The 20,227-nt window shown below is 41.8% G+C and overlaps 1 protein-coding gene across 4 annotated transcripts in view; it reads right to left on the bottom strand.

The window, feature by feature from the left end:
- LOC119718773 (semaphorin-5A-like) overlaps positions 1–20,227 on the bottom strand; it is a 126,889-nt gene that overhangs the window by 45,365 nt on the left and 61,297 nt on the right. For all 4 annotated transcript variants that reach the window (XM_038188187.1, XM_038188186.1, XM_038188185.1 and 1 more), the window contains exons 9-11: positions 12,088–12,120; positions 10,789–10,897; positions 8,841–9,034 (exon numbers count right to left, since the gene is read on the bottom strand). In XM_038188187.1, the coding sequence (XP_038044115.1) occupies positions 8,841–9,034; positions 10,789–10,897; positions 12,088–12,120 (336 nt within the window). The remainder of the gene's footprint in view (positions 1–8,840; positions 9,035–10,788; positions 10,898–12,087; positions 12,121–20,227) is intronic.

Raw genomic sequence — 20,227 nt, 5'->3', positions numbered from 1 at the left:
TGTTCTCTTGAGGGAATGAAACAGGGGAATGCCAATTATGCAAAACACTCTAAAAAAGGGTCATAAATTGGCACGGGAATTGAAAGCTGTAAATGAAAAAAAAATGGACAGAATGTAAAACAGCAGGCTGCTAACTATCTGAGAAAAAAAAACCCCAATTTTCAGATTTAGCTCCCAAATAGAGGTCGGGTCACCGAAGTGCTTTTTGTTGATTTAATGGCTGCTTTTGTGGACAAAGTTGGAGTCGCTTGCAGTGCTGCATCTTCTTTAACAATTCCTCCCCCGAAAGCAAAAGAACTTGCGGCTATTTGTGGAGTGCCGGGAGAGTAGGCATGGCGGGACTAAGCACATAAATGCCACAGGCCAGGGTGAAGGGGGCCAGTGGTTATGTTTTGGGATGTGGAGTACTTCCACTCCCACCTTTATTTTGCTAGGGCCAGTCCACGACAAGGTTCCAGCCTGTGGCTTTGTTTGCTGGGCCCCTGGATCCTGAAAGCATTTGGTGATGATGTGTGACTGAGCAGAGACCAATAGCAAGTTGCCCTACGAGGAGGGGGGGGGGGAGTTGAATAGAATCATGGATGCCATGTGTAGTGAGTGCCGCGGCATCGTGGTCTGGTTCACTGAACTCAAGATCTTGTGGGTTCGAGCCCAGCCAGGGTCGTGGTACGTGTGTCCTTGGGCAAGACACTTTGTCAATCTTTGCTTCTCCCCACCAAGGGGTGAATGGGTACCCAGTTATGGCATGAGTGTGTATATGGTATGATTTCATTGGCCCGATGAGCAGGGGTAATAATATTAAGAAATCTGGAGGGACTTAAAAGCCAAAGCACCCAAATTTGCACTCTAAATGGATTCTATGTATAGCAAACAGGCCTCACTACCCTAATTTTAAGTCTTCCTTTCGTCACCAAAATACCAGACGTTTCACCAAATCCCAACGATCAACAGCTCGCAAAGAGATTTTCCCATTTTCAGTCAATAAAGGTCCCCAGGAAAAGCATCAATCCGCCTCCCTGGTTCATTAGCAACATGTGAAAGGTACTCGATGAAAGTACGACACCAAGTAAGAGAGAGAGAGAAAAAAATCGAAAGGCAGACGGGGAGCAATCATTTCACAGAGGCGAGGAAGGCAATCCATGTGGAATAGGGTGCGATGAACGAGGGCTTTCCCTCCGCTAAAGCCACTTTCAATCAAGAGATACCGAGGTGGGCGGGAGATTTGCAAAATGTCAGCCAATGTTTCGCTCAAATGGTCATTAAGGTAATGTGCTGTTGATTTGTGCCGAGGTGGACAGAAATAGCACGAAAGACGTCTCCTAATCTCCCCATGATGCAGAAAATATAGACACAGAATGCGCCAATGTGGTAGTCGAGTCTCGTTCAGGATCGAAGGCAATAAAGGGTGGGGAGGGGATATTAAAGACCACTTGCATACAAAAATGGGCAAGAGAGAACGGAAGATTACATGTGTACTTTTGGAATCAAGACTGAAATCTACAATTGAACCTGGGCCCAATTTCAAAGAGTTGCTACAGCGAATTTGTTAAGCACAGAAAATATGTGCTTAGCAACAACAAAAAAGGTAACCAGCCAAATGCCATGGGACTTACACTGCTAGTGACTAGTTTCCAGCAGATTTTTAGTTAAGCACATGAATTTGGTAAGCAATGAATTCTGCTTTGTAGCACCATTAAATTGGGTCTGGACCTCGAGTCAAGTCTGCATGCAGGGATATACAATGTAGTCAAGTCTATCACAAGTCCATCACATGTAATTCACAAGTCCAGTCACACGTAACAGTGGATGAACAATCACCAAGGAATGCCTTTGTTAAAGCTCATTGGAATAGCTTGTGAGCTCAATTGGGAATGGAGGACTTGTGATGGACTAATGCAGGGACTTGTGATGGACTCGACTGATGAACTTGACATCCCTGTCTGCACTTTTTTGTGCCTTTTTTTCCCCAGGCCAATTCTGCACTTGACTTAAGCTCTAGTTCAAATGTGCACTTCTTTCCATGATCCGCAGTGCTTTTGTAGTGTAACTTTCTCTCATTTAAAATGAAGCAATCCAATACCCGACCACTGCATGGCCAGGGGGAGTAAATGCTGTGTCACTGGGTCCTTCAAGTAGGGTGAAGGATCATTTTTAAGGGGTGTACCACGGAAACCAGGTGTGTGTGTGAGAGTCAAACTCAGATCAGGTGCTCCAAGACGGGGGAACTGGGACATCAGATTTTGCCCTTCCTTCACCCTAAGCCTGTCCCATGATAGTGAGGAAAAGCCTTCGCTTATCTCCTACTTATCAGAGTTTCGGTCCCGCAGCCTCAGGAATTTTTTGTTCCCCAACTCCTTGTGTCTCATTTCTGTAGTTTTTTAAGCGTCTTTCTCTCTCTCTATCGTTTCCCCCACAAACATCTCAAGCCGCTGTCGCACAATGTGGTTTATGTTAAGGGTTTCCAAAACAGGGTGGGCACTGCAAGAAACAGGGCTGTAGTATCTGGGGGAAAACCGTATCCTGGTTTCTTGCTGTTTTTGTTCGCCCCCCAAAAATTGCCACCCCTGTTTGTTGGCAAGTATTGTTTTTGCATGGCGATAAGCGTTCCCGGGAGAATTCAGTTCTTTATTTCGGCTTGATAAGGTCACTTTGAATCAAATTAATACCAGGGGGAAATTTGTATTGGCAGAATAAAAAAAATCTCATGGGTGAGGATACTACAACGAGAAAAAAAGTTAGGAACTAGCCAGAGCTGGACAATGTCAAGATTACTGGTCACCATAAGAGAGATATTCACCTGGGAATTCCCAGACCCACCTGGGACATTCACGATGACCTTTGAGATTTTTTTTGTTCGTGAGCCAAGTTTGATCGCAGGTGGCCTGAGTGGTCTGCCTCAGCCAAAAATTAGTTGGTACCATATCGCGTCATTCACCGTTTCAAATAAGAAACATAGGCTACCAGTGCACCCGGTCGTGTTTTACTACACATCCGAGGACCCCTATTGTTCCCTTCTTTTGTTCCTATTGTTTGGACGTCAACTTTTTCTCGAACTGTCCCATAAGGTTTGTACAAGAAAACCTTCAGAGTACTTGGCTAAGGTTCCCAGGTTTATTGTTATCGCAGGTAACCCATTGTCTCGGATCCTCAGACGTAAAGCCTAATAAAAGCACCCTAACCCATTACCCCCACTCCAGATAAAACCCACCGCTCAATTCCGTTGCCTCCTTGTTAAGAATAAAGCATTACCATTGTCCTAAGGTTCATGAAGTAGCAAATACTGCCCGGCAAAGTGTGATGCAACAGGCATTATCTTTGATTTGTACCCAAGTTTTTGCTGAGTAAAACTTTGCGTTGCCCTCTTCTATTCCATCCTCAAAAGGTAGTTTTTAATAGAGTGGCATTTTTCAGTATACTGTTTTATGAAAATACCCAAACTTTCTGAAGTTTAAAGAATGGAACTTTCAAACATTCACATCTGATCCTTTAAAATCTGTCTTCTTTTTTCAGCAAGTTATTTACCCTCCTTTTGAAGCCAGCACACGCCCAGACTCCCCGAAGCCCTACACACCCTCTTCTACTTGACGCGATCATTTTACACTTGATAAAAGCCACGCTGCGCTTCAGCAGAAGCTGCTGGCAGAAACAGCTCAGCGGGGATATATCACTCCGTTTTTCATAACTCAATAATTACAAGTCCGCACTTCCCTTGGAGGAGTCCACAGGGAAGCCGTATCGGCTCCTTCTAATCCCCAAGTACCGTCCCTTATCACCCCGCCGTAATTAACGGTTGGGGAGCCAGTCTCAACAACATTGTCCTAAAAATAACTCAAACCTGTTAAATTGACACGCGGGGAAGACAATAATAAGCCGCTGAATTTATGGCCGGTTATGAAAAAATGAGACAGGTCTGGAAAAGCAAGTAACTATCCTGATTAACTTTATGAGAGGTTTGGGGTGGGGGGGGGGGGGGGGAGGGGGGGCAAAGCCGGTTAAGATTTTCCAAAGGGAATTGTACTAACGTACTTCACTTTAAAGAGAAAGAGGGCATTTTCTGGCCTGCACGGAATCAAACTCAGTGTCTGGAAATCCTGGAATATGCGATGATAGCCAGATACACCGGTATGGCCTTGAACATTTATTAATACATTCTTTTTTTTGTATTAGTAATTGGTTCAATCCATCAGTCAATTTTGGAATTTCTTTTTTCTTCTTTCTCGGTCAAGTTTAAGGCCCATTGTAAAAGACAGATTAGGGCTGGAAAACACAACTGAAACTCGAAAGCCGCTTGGAAATTTCAGATGTCACTCTGCCTCTGCCATCAATTATGTTACCGTCTGTTTGCGGCAACCTGTCCATGCATCATGTAGTTTGCCCGAATTAAGAAAAGGATATCTGCCGGTAAAACTGACCTTAAAAAAATGCACTTATTTCATTTCAGTTTTTAATTTGCAGCAGTTAAGGCTGTACTTGCGCGGTGTATTCGAGGTACGTGATGTGTTTTTGCCCGTTTTTGTCGGCTAGAGTTTGGCCAAGAATTGGGTTTCTGGGGGAACGGGTTTAGTATCTGGAGCAGGATTGCTGGAAACAGAAATTGGCTTAACGAGGGTCCGTCTTCGCTGTGTTGGTACCCAGCCAGAACTGGTTTCCATGTCCTTAGAGACGTAATGAAAGGTTCTTGGCAGGGGTGGGTGGGTGGCTGGGGGATCTGTCTCTGAGCAAAACACCCAATTTTGTTTCGGTTTCAAAACATTTTTGTTCTGACAGGATTCTTGAAATTTCCACAACCGAAACAAGCTGGGGTTTTTACCAACGACCAAGCAATGCCTCAGGGTAGGAGAGGTGCATCATTCCTTGATTTTGTTTTAATATTCATAACTGTCAAAGTATACCTCAACATATCAAAATTGGTCATAGTTGGGAGTCGTAGACTTTGTCCCAAATATTTCTGACAAATTTTGAATTCTGCCCCCCCCCAAAAAAAAAAACACACACAAGAAGTGTCGCCAGCTCCAGGCATTAGGAGGCCACAGTACAAACTAGGGGAGAACACCAAAAGGGGAAAAAACACACCTATATATAATTTTTACACTTATGGTTTTTGTCGATGTGGGGGGGGGGCAGTTCCTTGTCAGAGGGGCCCCCCTGGCTCCACCCCCCCTCGCGACGGGCCTGGCCCCACCCCTCCCCACATCAGCACCAGACATGACAATAAACCTGTGCCACACCTTAACATCCCACTGCCCTTCAGTTACAGAAGGTCAACCCCAAGAGACGACCAGACTTGGTCAATTCCCTTCTCTTATAGTCAGGGGCCGAGTTGGAATTGAGACCACATTGGAACCGTGAGTCAACCTCTGTCTACAAATTGGGACAAGATGTTGACACTCACAAGGTTAGTGTAAAAAAAGTGTGGGATCATCGTCCGTCTGTAAGTAAACGTCCATAACATAATTTGGACAGGAATACTTCGGACAGGTTCAGACGGAAAAATAATCATCATGGTGCAGTCTCGTTGTCTCTTTGTCTCAGTCCAATGACGCCGAGTATGGTCTTAACAACCAGATGGTTACAAGAAGGGCCAATCCTATTTTAATTCGCAAGTCTGATAATACTTTGTATTTTGTTTATTGTACATGATTTAGTGTGCAGTGCTTAATGGCTGTGATTTCAAGCAAGACCATCTATAAACCAGATTAAACAAAACAAAAAAAGGGTCACCCATATATTAATTCGCAAGTCTGATGACACTTTGTAGTTTGTTTAGTGAGGTTGTGTGATTTAGTGTCTTGTGCTGAATGTCTGTGATTTCAAGGGAGTGACTGGACAGAATGCTTCAGGTTGTTGTCTCCATCTCAGTCAACAGTGACAGCGTTCACACCAGAGCTAATGTCCTGCATGTGCTGAGTTCAAGAAACGCACTCCTTGTGGGGGGAAAAAGGGGGCAAGAACCAGCAAAGACGAAATCAAAATATGTGAATCATTAGTTTATGAATCTGATTTGGATACCTGCATGGTGGGAGGTATAATCTTGGAGGATTATAGGGATATGTACATGTGCGAGTTTCTTTTGTTGAGAATGGTCCTCAAATGAACATGTGTGTGCTTAGTCTATGTGAGAGTGTTACATTACAGGAACAAAGGGAAACACAATGCGTTGATTGTCCTCAGATGTAATGGTAAAGTATGACTGCGTGTGCGTGCACAAGGTGTGTCCTTCACTAGCTCTTGCGAGTAGGCCAGATAGCGCCCTCTGCAGTCCATAAACAGAGTCTGTTAAGCAACCGCCAACAACAATCTCCAACCACCCAACAAAGTTGCGGACAGATCCGTCCCGCACTGTCATTTCAGTCAGTCACAAGACGCAGTCTCCCCAAACACTAAAGTAGGTTGTGCAGAAACACAGATGACATTGAGCCTCGTCCAATGTGCTTCGCTGGAGAAAAGCCCGTTCAAGCTGCGAATTATTGTGCATCTGCAGTCCTCGATTATCACCCAAGCCCCTGGCTTTTATTTCCACTTCGTGATTCACTGCTACTGAAAGATTCCTTTCCTGGTGAACATTGATCTTGGATTTCTAAGGAGTTTTTTTCCTAAAAACTGCCTCATTGTAAATCCGGTCATCCTAATTTTTTTTTCAAACCGAATGAGGGTTTTCTGATTTTTCCGGAAGTTCTCATCCAGCACACAGTCATGCACTACAAAAAGTGACGAGTGAGGTGCCGCATGAAATGCCCTCCCAATGACTGGGTAAAGTTTGCAGGATTCAACGACCACTGGGCCTTCACAAAAACACTCCAGAGCTGTAATGTTGAAAAAAAGTGGTGGGAGCTCTCTGATAAATCAAACAGGCAGGCTATTCATATACCAAGAAGACCTCTTAGCAAGTGAATGCAGTTACAATCAGAGACCAAATTGGGGGATGTTCCAGTTGTTCTCTTTAGCTTGTGTCACAAAAAGAATTGTTCGCTTAATTTTTCTTCAAGGTTAGTTTTAAATATCCGGTTTCTAACATCGAAACCGAATTGTGAAATTCAAAACGAATTTTAAAAAATCTAGATTTAAATCCCACCACTATCTCATTGTTCTCCCACGATTCAAATAAAAAATCAGAATCCAGTTCAATATTTGTAAATAGAAAAACAATCCTTATCCTTATAACATCGCATCATCGTTGGAATCCCTCATTCTCCTGACGACGGCCAGAGCATACTGTTCGAAACGTTGAGTCCCTCCGGTTCTTTTCAGAACCACACATACTCACAAAAGAGATTTATTCACATGGTGCTACCCCAAACTTATCTTGTCTTAGAAAAAACAATCCAGGTTGTCATGATTTGGTTTTTATTCCCGTATTTTTTAATCTTCGCAGTAAAAAAAAAAAATAAGATGATGGTGGAATTATTCTACAGCGAAGATCAAGAGTGATCAGTACTCAGATAATGGATAGCGTGGGGAAATGCGACCCAATTTGAAGGGGCGACTGACGAAGTCACTCTAACTCTGAAAATTGGAGTGGCTGAGAAAAAGGGGAAGAGTTTAACACTCTATGATAGGTTACAGATTCTACAAGTGTTGAAAACATCAGTTTTAAAGGATGTCGAAGATGGATCTTGTTCAAGGAATTGCTAGTCAGTTTGAACCGTTTGCGGCAAATTAAGGACTTGAAAATGCCAAGAGCAATTTGTGTCAGACACAGGTAGGCTCTGCCTGGAAAATATAATTCACATCTTTATTTGCGGGGAAAACACACCGATTGGGTAACTAACCCAACGTGTTTTAGCCTATCAATCTTTGGACGTGAAAGTTATCAACGGAGGGTGGGTCACACAGAGTCAACCTTCACTTTCCATCAAAGAAGCGAAGGAAAAAAATCTTTCCAAAGGTCAAAGGGGTTCAATGAGTGAAAAAGGGCGGGGATATCTTTTAACAAACAGGCCAATTATAGATATTCTTTTTGTCAACGCTTGGACTGTTACATTAGTCACATAGTGATTCACAGGAACATGTTTGTGACAGTTGGGTTCAGTGGGCACATCTGATTGAGGGGGGAGGGGTTGTTAGTTCCCCTGGGTGAGTTCCCTTTGGGAGGGAGGTTGTCAATTATTCCCAACTCACAGATAAGCATCGGTAGACAAACAAAACACAGAACGCTGCCATCTTTGACAAAAATCAGCACCTTCTTAAACTGCGCGATAAGTGAGTTACCGAGAAATGAACATCAAGATCTTCACGGGGTGTTCCGTCATTTTCTTAACTATTAATACAAACCCAGATAAGACTTGGCCTAGTTACAGGAGTTGAAAGCTTGGGTGTCAAATATATGCAGTTCCTTGAGGCGGTAATTCAGCGAACATAAAAGGAGTTGGCTGAGATTTCGTAGTAGCTTTATTTTCCATAGCACAGTAGATTTTCGCTAAGCACCTTATGCGTTAAGGCAGACTTTTTTTGCCGGACATGAGACTGAGTGTGGTACCGGTTGCGCATGCATTGCATGCAGCTAGCTCAGTCGGGAGCGCGTGTGCAGGTTCTACACGCGCGCGAGCAACGCGTATTGTATACGAGGTTAGCCACTATACATGCGTTTTTATAGACTAGTCACATGGCCGTTCTAGACCAATGAAACTACAGTATCCAAGAACACGATATAACAAAACAATTATCAGTCCCAAATGCTGAAAAGGGGATGTTTATTATATCACAAAATGTTCCGTAAAGCTGGGTTTTTGCTATAGCGGCCATAACTGCAAAACTGATTATCGGCACAGCAAGTTTAAGAAACCAGCCCTACCACTCCCTCCCCTTCCCTATTCATAGGAAGATGTAAGATCTATACTCACATTGAAATGAGGATTGGAGTTGATCTGGTTCGTCCAGGCCGAGCGCGAGTTCTGTTGGTATTTGAACGGGCCCTGGAAGGAAGCCTCAATGTGGGCCAGACTGAAGGCGCACACGGCCGAGGCGTGGGCCACACCGCTCGGGGTGGTGAAGACCCCGTAGATGGTCTGAGTTGACTCCTCGTAAAAGGTGGACTCTGTTTGATGGAAGGTTGAAAAAAAAAAAATGAAGTGAGAAAGGTAGTTTATCTCATTAGCGCATGGGTTGTATTGTTATTGATGGCGAAAGGAATTGATGATGTGATATTTGAAACAACTACATGTACATATGCAATAAGCACTTGTAAACATTGTCAAAATAAAACTAGGCCCATTGGGCTAATTAGTAAAAACAAACAGTTCCAATCAGATATGGCAAAAATTTGCACGTGTGGCAATTAAGTTTTATCAAGGTGTTTTAAATACCTGACTGTGTTTAAACAATCTAGTTTTGCTGCCTAAAATTTGGGTACAACCATATATGGTAATTTCAAAGATCAGGCAATAATTCGGCTACAAGCGCCTATCCAACCCCCTCGGTAGTCTGGCAGATATGGAGGTGTAAATGTTGATGCCTCCCCCCCCCCCAAAAAAACTTCACATTATAATAATTGCCAATTTGAATGGGTCTGTGGCTACCCCCCCCCCCCCCCACGCAAATCTTTTTTGGCCACTTACAATATGCCTGTACGTACAATCCAAATGGCGTCAAAACCCTTCCCCTCCCAGGGTTTGAAAGTTGGAGATAACAAACAATTTCCCTTTTAACATTTTTCTGTTTGACACAGTCGAGGGGTTCACAAAAATTTGTTACTATTAACTTGGAGACAGTCTGCGTGTCGCATGCTGTTTTGCAATTACAGAAACGTGTCTGACACCAGTGCCTTTGTTAAAGTCAACAAACAGATGCCAAGGGCTTTGTGACAAAAATCTCAGCAGCACTAAAAGCCCATAAATTATCTGTCACCGACAGCATTTTTGGCGGCGGACAATGCCTGTATCATGATCACAATGGACTGCCCAAATCGATGATGATCCCAACAGTGCAATGACATTCCTGGAGTTGGCCAGGAAATGCCCCTCAAAGAATCAGGGTTCCCAGTACTTTTATGAAAATACAATTCCCTGAGTTTCCCCTGATATTTCCCTGAGAAATGTCCAAAATCCAATGAGAAATATGGTTGCCAGGAAGCCAAGAGGTGGTTGCAGTGAAGCGAAGCAAGACACTGATAATACATAGGCAAAAAAGCCACCATATGCCAGCCAGTCAATGGACACATGGCACACTGTCAAAATCCCTGAATATTCCCTAACTGGAAAAACGGAAAGACATTTTCAAGGTTTTCCCTGATTTTTGTTTGAATACTGACAAAAAAACCTGGGTGTAACGCTAATCTGCTCTTGTTTACAAAATGCAATTTTTCCCCCCTTTTAACAGTCAGGATTGTTGATTGTTATTCATTCCGGAAAAAAATGAAATATAGTTGGCTGAAGAACAGCGAACATGTGCCTATGTTGTCCGATCCGCAATCTTAATTTTCAGCCATCCATGTCCGATCACCGGTCACATATCAAATAAAAACATCACAAATATTTACTAAAAACCAGTTTCATTTCACTGGTCATCCCTCTTGCATGCAATGACTCCATTGTTGTTTTTTATGACTATCCCGGAACTGTTATAGTTGAACAGCTGAAAATTATGTCAATGAACTCCAGAAAATGTGGCCATTGTCAGGAAATCTGTGAACTGATGAAGTGATGCTCTTATGCATGCATCAATAAAATACAGAATTTCATAAAACAACAACAATTGCATTCATAGGAGGCAGAAGTGGGCGACAGTTAATAATAGCTGGTTGAAAGGAATAAACAACTCTTTTTTTTCCCTTCTGAAATGACAAGGACTTACGGAGCTCGTTGAAGTGAAATGGATATTCTCCTGGGATGGTGCATGTGATGCGAGCCTTCATAAAAGTCGTCCAGTTGTCCTCCAATAAAAACTGTCCTCCGGAGTCGTTCTGTTTTGAGACAAAGAAAATGGCCGTTTCAGAAACATAATTTTTTCCATTTTTGAAAGGCTTGAACAAAATTAACTAGCAATCAAATTTTTGAAGATTTACATGTACTTTACTATTGGAGTAGTAACAATGAATTTCACACAAATCATACAACTAAAAAAGATGTTCAGTTGCTTTTCTTATTTTCAAATTCTAACCCCATTCAGATAATAACATTCCAAAACTATAGAGGAGGTTGTTGATCCAGAGCACCTTCGGTATTTTAATTTCCAATTCCCTTCAGAGACATTTTATTTAAGCAAACAATATCATAAACAGGACAATAACAAACTCAAGACAACAACTAATTTTGAAAAAAAAAAAAAAAAAAAAAAAAAACGTATGAAATTCAGAGCTGGTGATTTATTTCCCATGGTAAGCTTTCAAAAGTTCGCCCCGTGACCCCAAAATCCCCTTAAGTGGTCGGGCAACATTTGTTGGAGTTGACAAAGGGGCACGGGTGCTAGGGAAAGGACGAGTTCCCAGGCTCCCGAAAACAAAACCAAAAACAATGAAGTTGTCATCCAATAAAGACAGTGTTCCTTCTTGCCAATCAACCAATAACAAACAATAATGGAAGTGTACAGGAGGTACATTTGTACATCCCTCATCTGTCAACGAAGTTTTCAAAGTCCCTCCATTTAAGTTTTGGAAGGCAGTACAAAAACTCCCTAGTTGATACATGGATCCTGCTGGTGCCAACCTACAGTGAAGTTGTAATCAAGTGATGTATCTTATTCTGATATTACCATTAGTGGTGATTCCAGGTTGCCGAAAAAAAAAATGCAGGCAGAAAATAGAAAATGACAGCAGCAACCTCTATGTTCGTTTTATTTGCCCTCAGATTCATCAATTTCGATCTTTCGCTGACCCTGTGTCCCCCTGTCTTCTTTTGTTATAGCTGACGAGGGTTCTCAACGTAACCAACTTAGAAATTGACTGGGGTGCGGTTTGAACCTGCGACCTCCGGATTGCCGTTCCGGCGCGCTACCAACTGAGCTATCCAGCCTGATGTTGGCGGTTCCCCATCTTGTCAATGTCTTTGTCCAAGGGGTGCTAATGATTTGAAAGTTGGTAGGTTTATTTTTTTGAATCCCTTAAAGGAAACAAAACATCCGCAAATTTAAAAAAAAAAATGTATAGATCCTCACCTTGCATACACGAGCAACTCTGGAGTAGACCACCTGCAAAATACAAATATGAAACAAAACACATTCATTTTTCGTTTAAACAAAGAAAACGTAGGACATGGACCCACTTCCTTCAAAATACGAATACCAACACTTGCACTCTACCATTAAAACTAAGGCGAGTTATTCACAATCCAAACTACACTACAAAAACATCAATCCTCTTTATTGTGTTTTTTTCTTCAAAATAACCTCAGCCACGTGAAGCACAAAATGTCAACCATTTATTGGCTTCCCCCTTCTGGAATACCTCATCCATTAACACTGCGGTTCCAGAAAAAAATATATAAAAGAAATGAACAACTCGACCGAATTAATGAAACGACTCCGCGCACCTGCACATGCTGCCTACATCAAGATTAATGGACTGCATTAAGCTCAGGATATTTTTTAAGAGCTCGTATTTCAAATGTTTTTCATCCCCACTTTGCACACAAGTTTGGGCCCTAATTGTTGAACAGGCGAATCGTTTAATAATTTCATTTCTGACATTTGTCTCCAATTTCACGTTTTCGTTACTGCTTCCCGTTTTTCATGATAAGGGGCGGTTTCACAGTCAACCTTATCGTTTGCTGACAATCTATCCCCCCGCCTCCCCTTCCCCTTTTACCAACAGCAAAAATCCTGCATGACTAGCACCCGATCCTGTTGCGTTACATTGCACAATCGGCTCTTTTTCATGTTAACTGAATCCACATTTCAACATATACCGAGTCCCGCCTGTAGATCTACATTTTTCATCTACAATCCACAAATGTTCCACATGAATGCCCGGACGGCCCTTGCCCAGTAAAAAAAAATATCTGTCTCTCAGCGGGACAGGCGCGTCACGCCCCACAGAGCGACGTACCCCCCAAGGCAAAAAAACTCCAGTCATTTCAACACAGAAAGAGAGAGAGAGATAGCAACAAAATATTAAAAAGGGACACAACGCAAACGCCCAGTTTGAAACGTGAGTCAGATTCGTGGCAGGTTTGGGAAAAGCGGGAAACCTGGAGATACGATAAGCTTCCTTGAGGTGTAGGGTACAGTCAAGGTGCTGTCAAGGGCGTGTGACAAGGGGGTTGAGGGGGTGGGGGAGGTCCCTGCAACATGAAAGCTTCAAGATGCCACACCACCTGTTGATTTTGAAGGTATTCTTCATAAAAAAACCAACAGTGACGTCTAGAAGTCTGACATTAAAAGAAGCATAGTAACAGGCTGTCAATTCCAAGGTTTGATAATAGCCAAAAAATGATTGACAACAAAAGTTTGTTCTTGTCATTTTGTTCAAAAGTGGAAATGTGGTTTGAGGCCTTAAAGTTTGGACTCCAATGGTACATTTGTAAACAGCGACAGGAGCCCTACTTTTGTGCTTCTCCTTTGTGAGAAAATTCCCCCCCCCCAAAAAAAAATCAAATGTTTCAAAAAATGTCAAATGTTTTTAAACTACTGTAAATAAACAATAAAAAATAACAATTTTATCTTCAAAACTTAGCCCACCATAATGAAGCACACCTCCAATTTTTCGTTTCCAGCAATCCTAGAGCTGGACATTACCGTTCAAAATTTCCGGATGCATTCAATCAACTTCATAGCCCTGCATGCACGCTGGAGGCAGGGCAAGAATGCATCCGTGGGGAAAACGCACAAGACATTTGTATGTTTTGATTTCAAGCTTGCTCTAGTATTGTCTTGCTGTTTTCTTGGCAGATGTGGACATGCCTGTCAAGAGATGTCTGAGAAACATTCCACAAGGTGCTTTACTATCCCAACTTCAGTGGATCCAAATCAAACCTTTTCAAAAAAAAATTCTCAATATGTGCAATTCAACTCCTTTACATTAATTTTCTTCAATGTACTAGGGTGGGGGGGGGGGGGCAGAACATTCAAAAAGGGAAGGGGGGTTTCCACCATTGCCCCACCCCCACTTCTGCAGTCAGTCCCTGGGAAAAACCACACCAGGTTCACAGCCAAGAATGTACGTGAGTAAGCTTGTGCTCACCGTGTTACAACAGGAGACAGCCTCCAATATCAATCTATTTAATCTACGATTACCAGGGTGACAGAAATTTGCTGTCACATGCCAGACTTCTATCAAACGTGTCTGTCTATTAAACTGTGACCCAGCGCACCTCTCTCTTGTATGTATTCCCACTTGGGCCTGCCAATCAATGTGAACAAAAGAACAACAGGCTCGTTTTACAACAAGAAAAGAAGAAAAAGGGAGAAAGTTTTAAAATGCGCCTCCCTGGTGCCCGAGCAATGGGTCACATCATCTGAATAGGTTGGGATTGTTAGTTGGTTTCCCTAGGGTGCATCGAGTGGGATGGGTGCGTGGGTGTGTCTGAGAGATTTGGAGACATACAGAGAGAATGCTTCAGGAGCTATAAAGCCCAACCAGAGATAAACAGGGCCCAATTTCATGACTTTGTTAACCACCAAATTCTGCGCTTACATGATCACCATTCTCTGCTGACAGTGCTAGCAGAAAAACTCTGTGCTAACCCAGTAAGCACAGAATCCTTAGTTATGGGATGTACGAATGCACAGAAGCCAAAATGCCTCGCTGACCCGTGAAATGCACTTACCGTAAACACAGAATTATCTGCCGCAGTAAGCAGAGTTTTTTTTTTGCTAATGGTAAGTTGAGCAATGAAATTGGGCCGAGATCAGGGACCAATCTCAGGCAAAATAGGTTACCAGCCAAAATGTCATGCAATGTATATTGCTTCTGACTGGTATTTGGCTTTTTTTTTTTGCTAAGTAAACATTATCTGCTTAAAGGTAATATACGTTTCCTTTGGCTGTAATTTTCAGAAATCGGGAATTGGCAGGTCAGGGAACCAGACTAGCTAGCTTGAACCCGTTCACGGATGTGTAACCAATTCAAACAAAATGTGGACTTACTAAATTTTGGTAAATTGGGGGCAGTATTTGAAAAAAAAGTCAATTTTTTCCAACGATGGTCGGCCGACCATCGTTGCAAATTGATACGAAAATTCCACTTTTCTTGAGAAAACAGCACACCAGGTGCCATGATTTCACAGGACAGTTGGAACTATTATTCACTTAGAGTCAAGTGAGGCACTTCAGAATAATCTGGTAGGTTTTTTTTTGGGTTTTTTTGATGTTTGCAAATGTTGTACATCACCTTTAAACTATAACAGAATGATTTTTTAAAAGGTAGCGTGACACCATAATAATTCTTACTCCCTGGAGCAACTTGGTGAGTATTACTTACAACCATCAATCAATAAGGAAACAAAAATCTTCCCAGTGTTTCCCCATAACTGGGTCAAATTTGATCAAGTTTCACATTTTTGGAGGCTTGGAGTCTCTTAGAGAAATGTCTAGAAAGCCAAGGCCCTTTTCCCACTCCCAACAGATTTCTCCTCTGGTTCCTTATATACTTTAAGGCCTACAGGATTGAAAGAAATACAAGAAGTCCTTGTAGTGCTGTAACTTCATCCCAAACTCACAAATTGCAAGACATTCTCATGAGTTCCTTTGGGAGGATTTTGTCATTAATTTGGAGACTTGGCAGTCGAAAGTACCACATGTTGTACTTTCAAAAATCTTTTCTGATTTGCCAAACAATTGTTATGGACAAAAACATTTTTTTTATAGACTAATACACAACTGGTGTAACCCCTGAAAACTAAGACACAGTTGAAGAAATCATCGAATCCTAACAGACAAATTGCTGACCCAGATATGCAAATTACCTCTAACCTCTGACCTCAACAGGCGGGAGAAAGAAAACACACAACGAGTTTATAACAAAATGCGGTTTAAATTTCCGCCCCTGGGTCACCAATAATTGAATAAACTGACACCTCGGAGTTAATATACTATACACAGTAAATAAACTATTAACTAATTGGGTAAAATATGAGATTTTGAGCTGTTGGCGTGTTGGGAACTGATCCTGTAGGAGACCGATACGTCTCAGTCTCCTGTATCGCTGCGAAAACCCGCAGGGGAGTAAAGAACCCGGCAACACCCACTCCTTGCGATACAAAACAAATGACCCCGACGATCCCTAGCTCAAAATCTCTCCTCGGCAAAAAAAAAAGTTATACTTTCAAAACACTGTTTTGACACCTGTTATGAGTGGGATGTTTTCATATTTTCTCCCCGCACCCTCCCGAAGCGTTTCCCAAAGTCTAGCAGTCTGACCCTAGGACTCAATTAAAACGGTTTCGCCCGCTTGGCCGATTTTTTTTCTATTTAAGGGAGCTCAAGGTAGAAAAATTCTCAAGAATCCTGTACGGACTATGGAGGCTTTCTTAAGTTGTTAGCTCTATTTGAAAACCTGAACAGCCAAATTTTCTGTGAACATGTAAGTTGTGCTATGTGCTGAGCTCCCAGATACGTACATGTACAAGTACATGTATGCATGCCCCAATTTTACTGCACATATGGGGAAATAAGTACATTTTTTGCTGTATTCAGATTTTTTGCTGTATTCTTAAAATTCCAGTTTTCCCCAGAGAAATTTCCCAAAGCTTTGCTACAGCTTCCAAGCTACAAGCCTGTGTCATGTAACACCCATAAGTCAGTCAGTAAGATTCTGGTCTTCAAAGACAGACATGGGGAAAAAATACCTTGTAAGGTAGCCCAGAAGGGACACAGTGGATAGGTTTTATATTTTTCACATTTCAAATTTCTTTTCTGACATCACACGTTTCTTTTACAAGATGGTTAATTTTGTTCTAATTTAATAGTGGCAATTTCTTTTCAATAACGAATAGTATCAGTAAAAAAATTAATTCCATACTGGAAATGACTTTAATTTCTAAGACACTTCTGACGAAGGGCAACGATGTTGCTCGAAGAAGTCAACAAAACAAGTAAGTTTGATTTTGTAACAAAATACCGTGTTTCTCTTCAATTATCAATTTGTCCAATTACACTTTCAGGCACTGCATTATAACTACTGGTCAAATATCATATCTATCACCCTCCCCCCCCCCACTTTTTTCGTCCCTGAATAAAAATTGTAGCCTACATATGATTCTATAGCTCAGAATAGCTGATTCATAACTCCAAACTTGAAAATGGTGTTTAAATGATGATCTTTTGTTTAAAAAAAATGGTTAAAGTGGTCGGAAACTGCCTCAGATTGCACCACAGAGCGTCTAGAATCTAACATTTTTCGGGGCCCTTATGTGGGCCCTGAACCTGACGCCTTAGGGCTTTGCACTTTGCCCTCGCATTACTTCTGATCAAGGTATGTCCCGTCCCCCCCCCCCCCCCCCACTTTTGGGAAGCGATTTACGCCCTTGGTCCAGATATTGTATTCAAAGTGTAACATCAAAAGTGATAAACTGCGATCTGCCCCACCGCCACAGGTGGTCAAAAGACCCATCTGTCCACCGGAGATACATGATGGAAACATTTGATTGCACCCTGTTTGTCACCTGCTGGGGAAAGTGGGAGATCCTTTCAGCTGATTAGCCAATGATCCGTCTTCTGCTCAGACAGTCTGGTCAGCTGCCTACTTTTAAAAACCTCGATCCCCAAAAGACAATCCATCATCTGATGCAGGAACCGCTGACAGGATACCAGCAACCTGTTTTTCAAACCCACCCCTCCTTCCCGTATTTTTGTAAAAGTCTGACACTACGACGAATAAAAGCTATCACCAATGTGGATGAAACAGAAAATGTCTGGGATACACTTCTTTTTTTTTCTCTCCGATTTTTTTTTTTGGGGGGGGGGGGGACGTGGGTCTTCAATTTTTTTCAACACCTCCCATTTCCTGCCCGCTTGTTTGAACAACTGTTAGCAATGTGTCAATAGCTGTCCCTGTCAAGCCTTGACAACTTTATCCTCTTTTTATGCAGACCTTGCAAAAAAAAATTACAAACGTCTTGATAAAACCACACGAAAAAAACTCTGGAAAGTCAACAGTTCCGCTTCAGTTTCCTTGTTATCCTCCGGTAAAGCAAATTCTGGCATCGCAGGACTATTTTCATTTAGATTTTCAAAACTACGGGGAGGACCTGCCGAGTTGCTGGAGGTACTGTTTGTTTCCTGTCTGCGAAACAACTTTCCCTCTCTCTTTGGGAAAATTTACAACCAGTCCAAAGATATGGTCAGCTGGGGTGGAAACTTGAAACTGACCAGAAACGTTTTTGAGGAAATCCGGAAGAAATCCAGAAGCTGCACCTGGCTGGAAACAACTCAAAATTCTGATCGAAGTGGTCAGATTTACTGACTCAATGTTGTCCAGCTGTTCTCTGCTAGTAAGTCTGGGTAGAGAATCTCCCACTTGCTGGGAAGGGGAAAAAATGCCGCCCTTAACTTCTCCTGTACTTCTCTGAGCAAACTTTTGCAACCTTGTTGAAAAAAGTCAAAAGTTACACCTGAATTCATATTTGTACACCTGCTCTCTGTCCAAGATATCGCTTGACCTTTTCTGACAGAGCGTTGCTTCTGCCTCAACAGGCTCACCAGACTTTCCGGATGTTGACTGTTATTCCTGTCTTTTTTTTCTATAATATCAGAGAAATATTGATTCCAACAGGTTGAGTTCCATTCAGACCTACAAGTGCAGTTGAGGTCACTCCATGTTCAACCCGTTGACAGACACTAGAATTATTCTGTAATTGGTTCCTATGTTTTTTGGTTTGTTCCTTTCAATCGCCACAAAGAAATCTCTCACTGTTTCCCAATCTCCTGGGTCTACTTTCATGCTAAGCCGACCCCAAAGCCAAATAAGTCTAAAGTTGCATTACATCACTGCCGATTGTGCTGGGCAGATGAAAATACTGCTGAGAAATATCTGTTTTAGCAGCCAATATTAAACGGTAAATTTATGAGGGGTTCCGGTCTGAGCACAAAGACATATTAATTATCAGTGGCAGTGCAATGGGCAGCACAGTTCTTGTGACTAGTACTAGTTCTCAGCCAAGTATGCCTACCCATTCATTCTATTTCGTTATTAAACATAACTTAGAACTTGAAGTAACATTTAAGCTTATCCCTAGGCCGATCAATGAAATTAGACCACGATTCTTCAAAAGTGTTTTACAGCAGTGCATAGACAGTGGGTTTTTTTCTTTCATTTCATTTCATTTCATTTCATTTATTAATTTCACAGGTAAAAATTCAAGTACAGACAATAAAAAACAGGCACATACAGTTAGGAGAGAGAACAAGAAAAAGAGAAGAAAAAAAAGTAGCACCCCTGATGGATTTTAAAAAAGTAAACTAAATTACTATCGAGTTAATCTCCTGATGCCACAATTTAAGAAGAGACAATACAAAAGGACATTACAAATGGACATTATTAAAACATGGCTTACAGTATAAGAATATAGAACTATACAAGCAGTTAAAACTTTAAAAGCACAAATGGGCATTAAAAAATACAGATTCGGTAAGAGAGATTCGAGTGAATTATAATGCAAAAGGCACTATAAAATTGAGAAAAAAAAACAAGCAGCAAGGTATTTGAATGGGCAAGGCAACTAGAAATTTAAACTGTTTTGGTCAAGGGGACCTCCTGGCCAGGGACTAATAAATGATTTCTGAGAGAATTTGTAAAGGAGGATAAACTATGGATATTGTAAAGGAGGATAAACTATGGATAATTGTATCTTTAATGCAGGCCGGTAGTTCATCCCATAATCAAGATTGTTTCATTGTTCATCCAAACAGCAAACTGTACATCATATAGTAGAGGGGAAAGCAATGCTGAATCTTGCCACTGGATAACAAATTCACAAAGAAACTTTGATCAAGCAAATGATTCGTTACAAACTCTTCAACTTGACAAGCCAGTTTCGCACCTCGACGATTGGGAGGATCTTGCAGGAATTTCTCAGTCCAGTCACGGGAGGCGGCGGGATTTCGTGGCTTTATATCTAAACTTCATGCACTTTGATTTCAATGGTTATCGAGCCATCATCTTAAAAAAAAAAAAAAAAAAATGGGCAGTGGAACTTTTGTTGGCAAAAGGACCCCCAAATACCAGTTGCAACATTACACTTGGCAGGGTAGGGAAAGAAGGGATTTAGTCATCCTAAAAAAGGAAAAGAAAAAAAACTTCTGAGGGTGCATAGTATGTTTTGAAGGGGCACAGTGGAAATAGTTTGAGATAGGCACAATT

The sequence above is a fragment of the Patiria miniata genome, unplaced genomic scaffold, assembly GCF_015706575.1.
Source record: "Patiria miniata isolate m_02_andy unplaced genomic scaffold, ASM1570657v1 HiC_scaffold_7, whole genome shotgun sequence".
Taxonomy (NCBI): Eukaryota; Metazoa; Echinodermata; class Asteroidea; order Valvatida; family Asterinidae; genus Patiria; species Patiria miniata.
The sequence above is the reverse complement of the archived record's forward strand: the minus strand, read 5'-3'. Positions and strand labels throughout refer to the sequence as shown.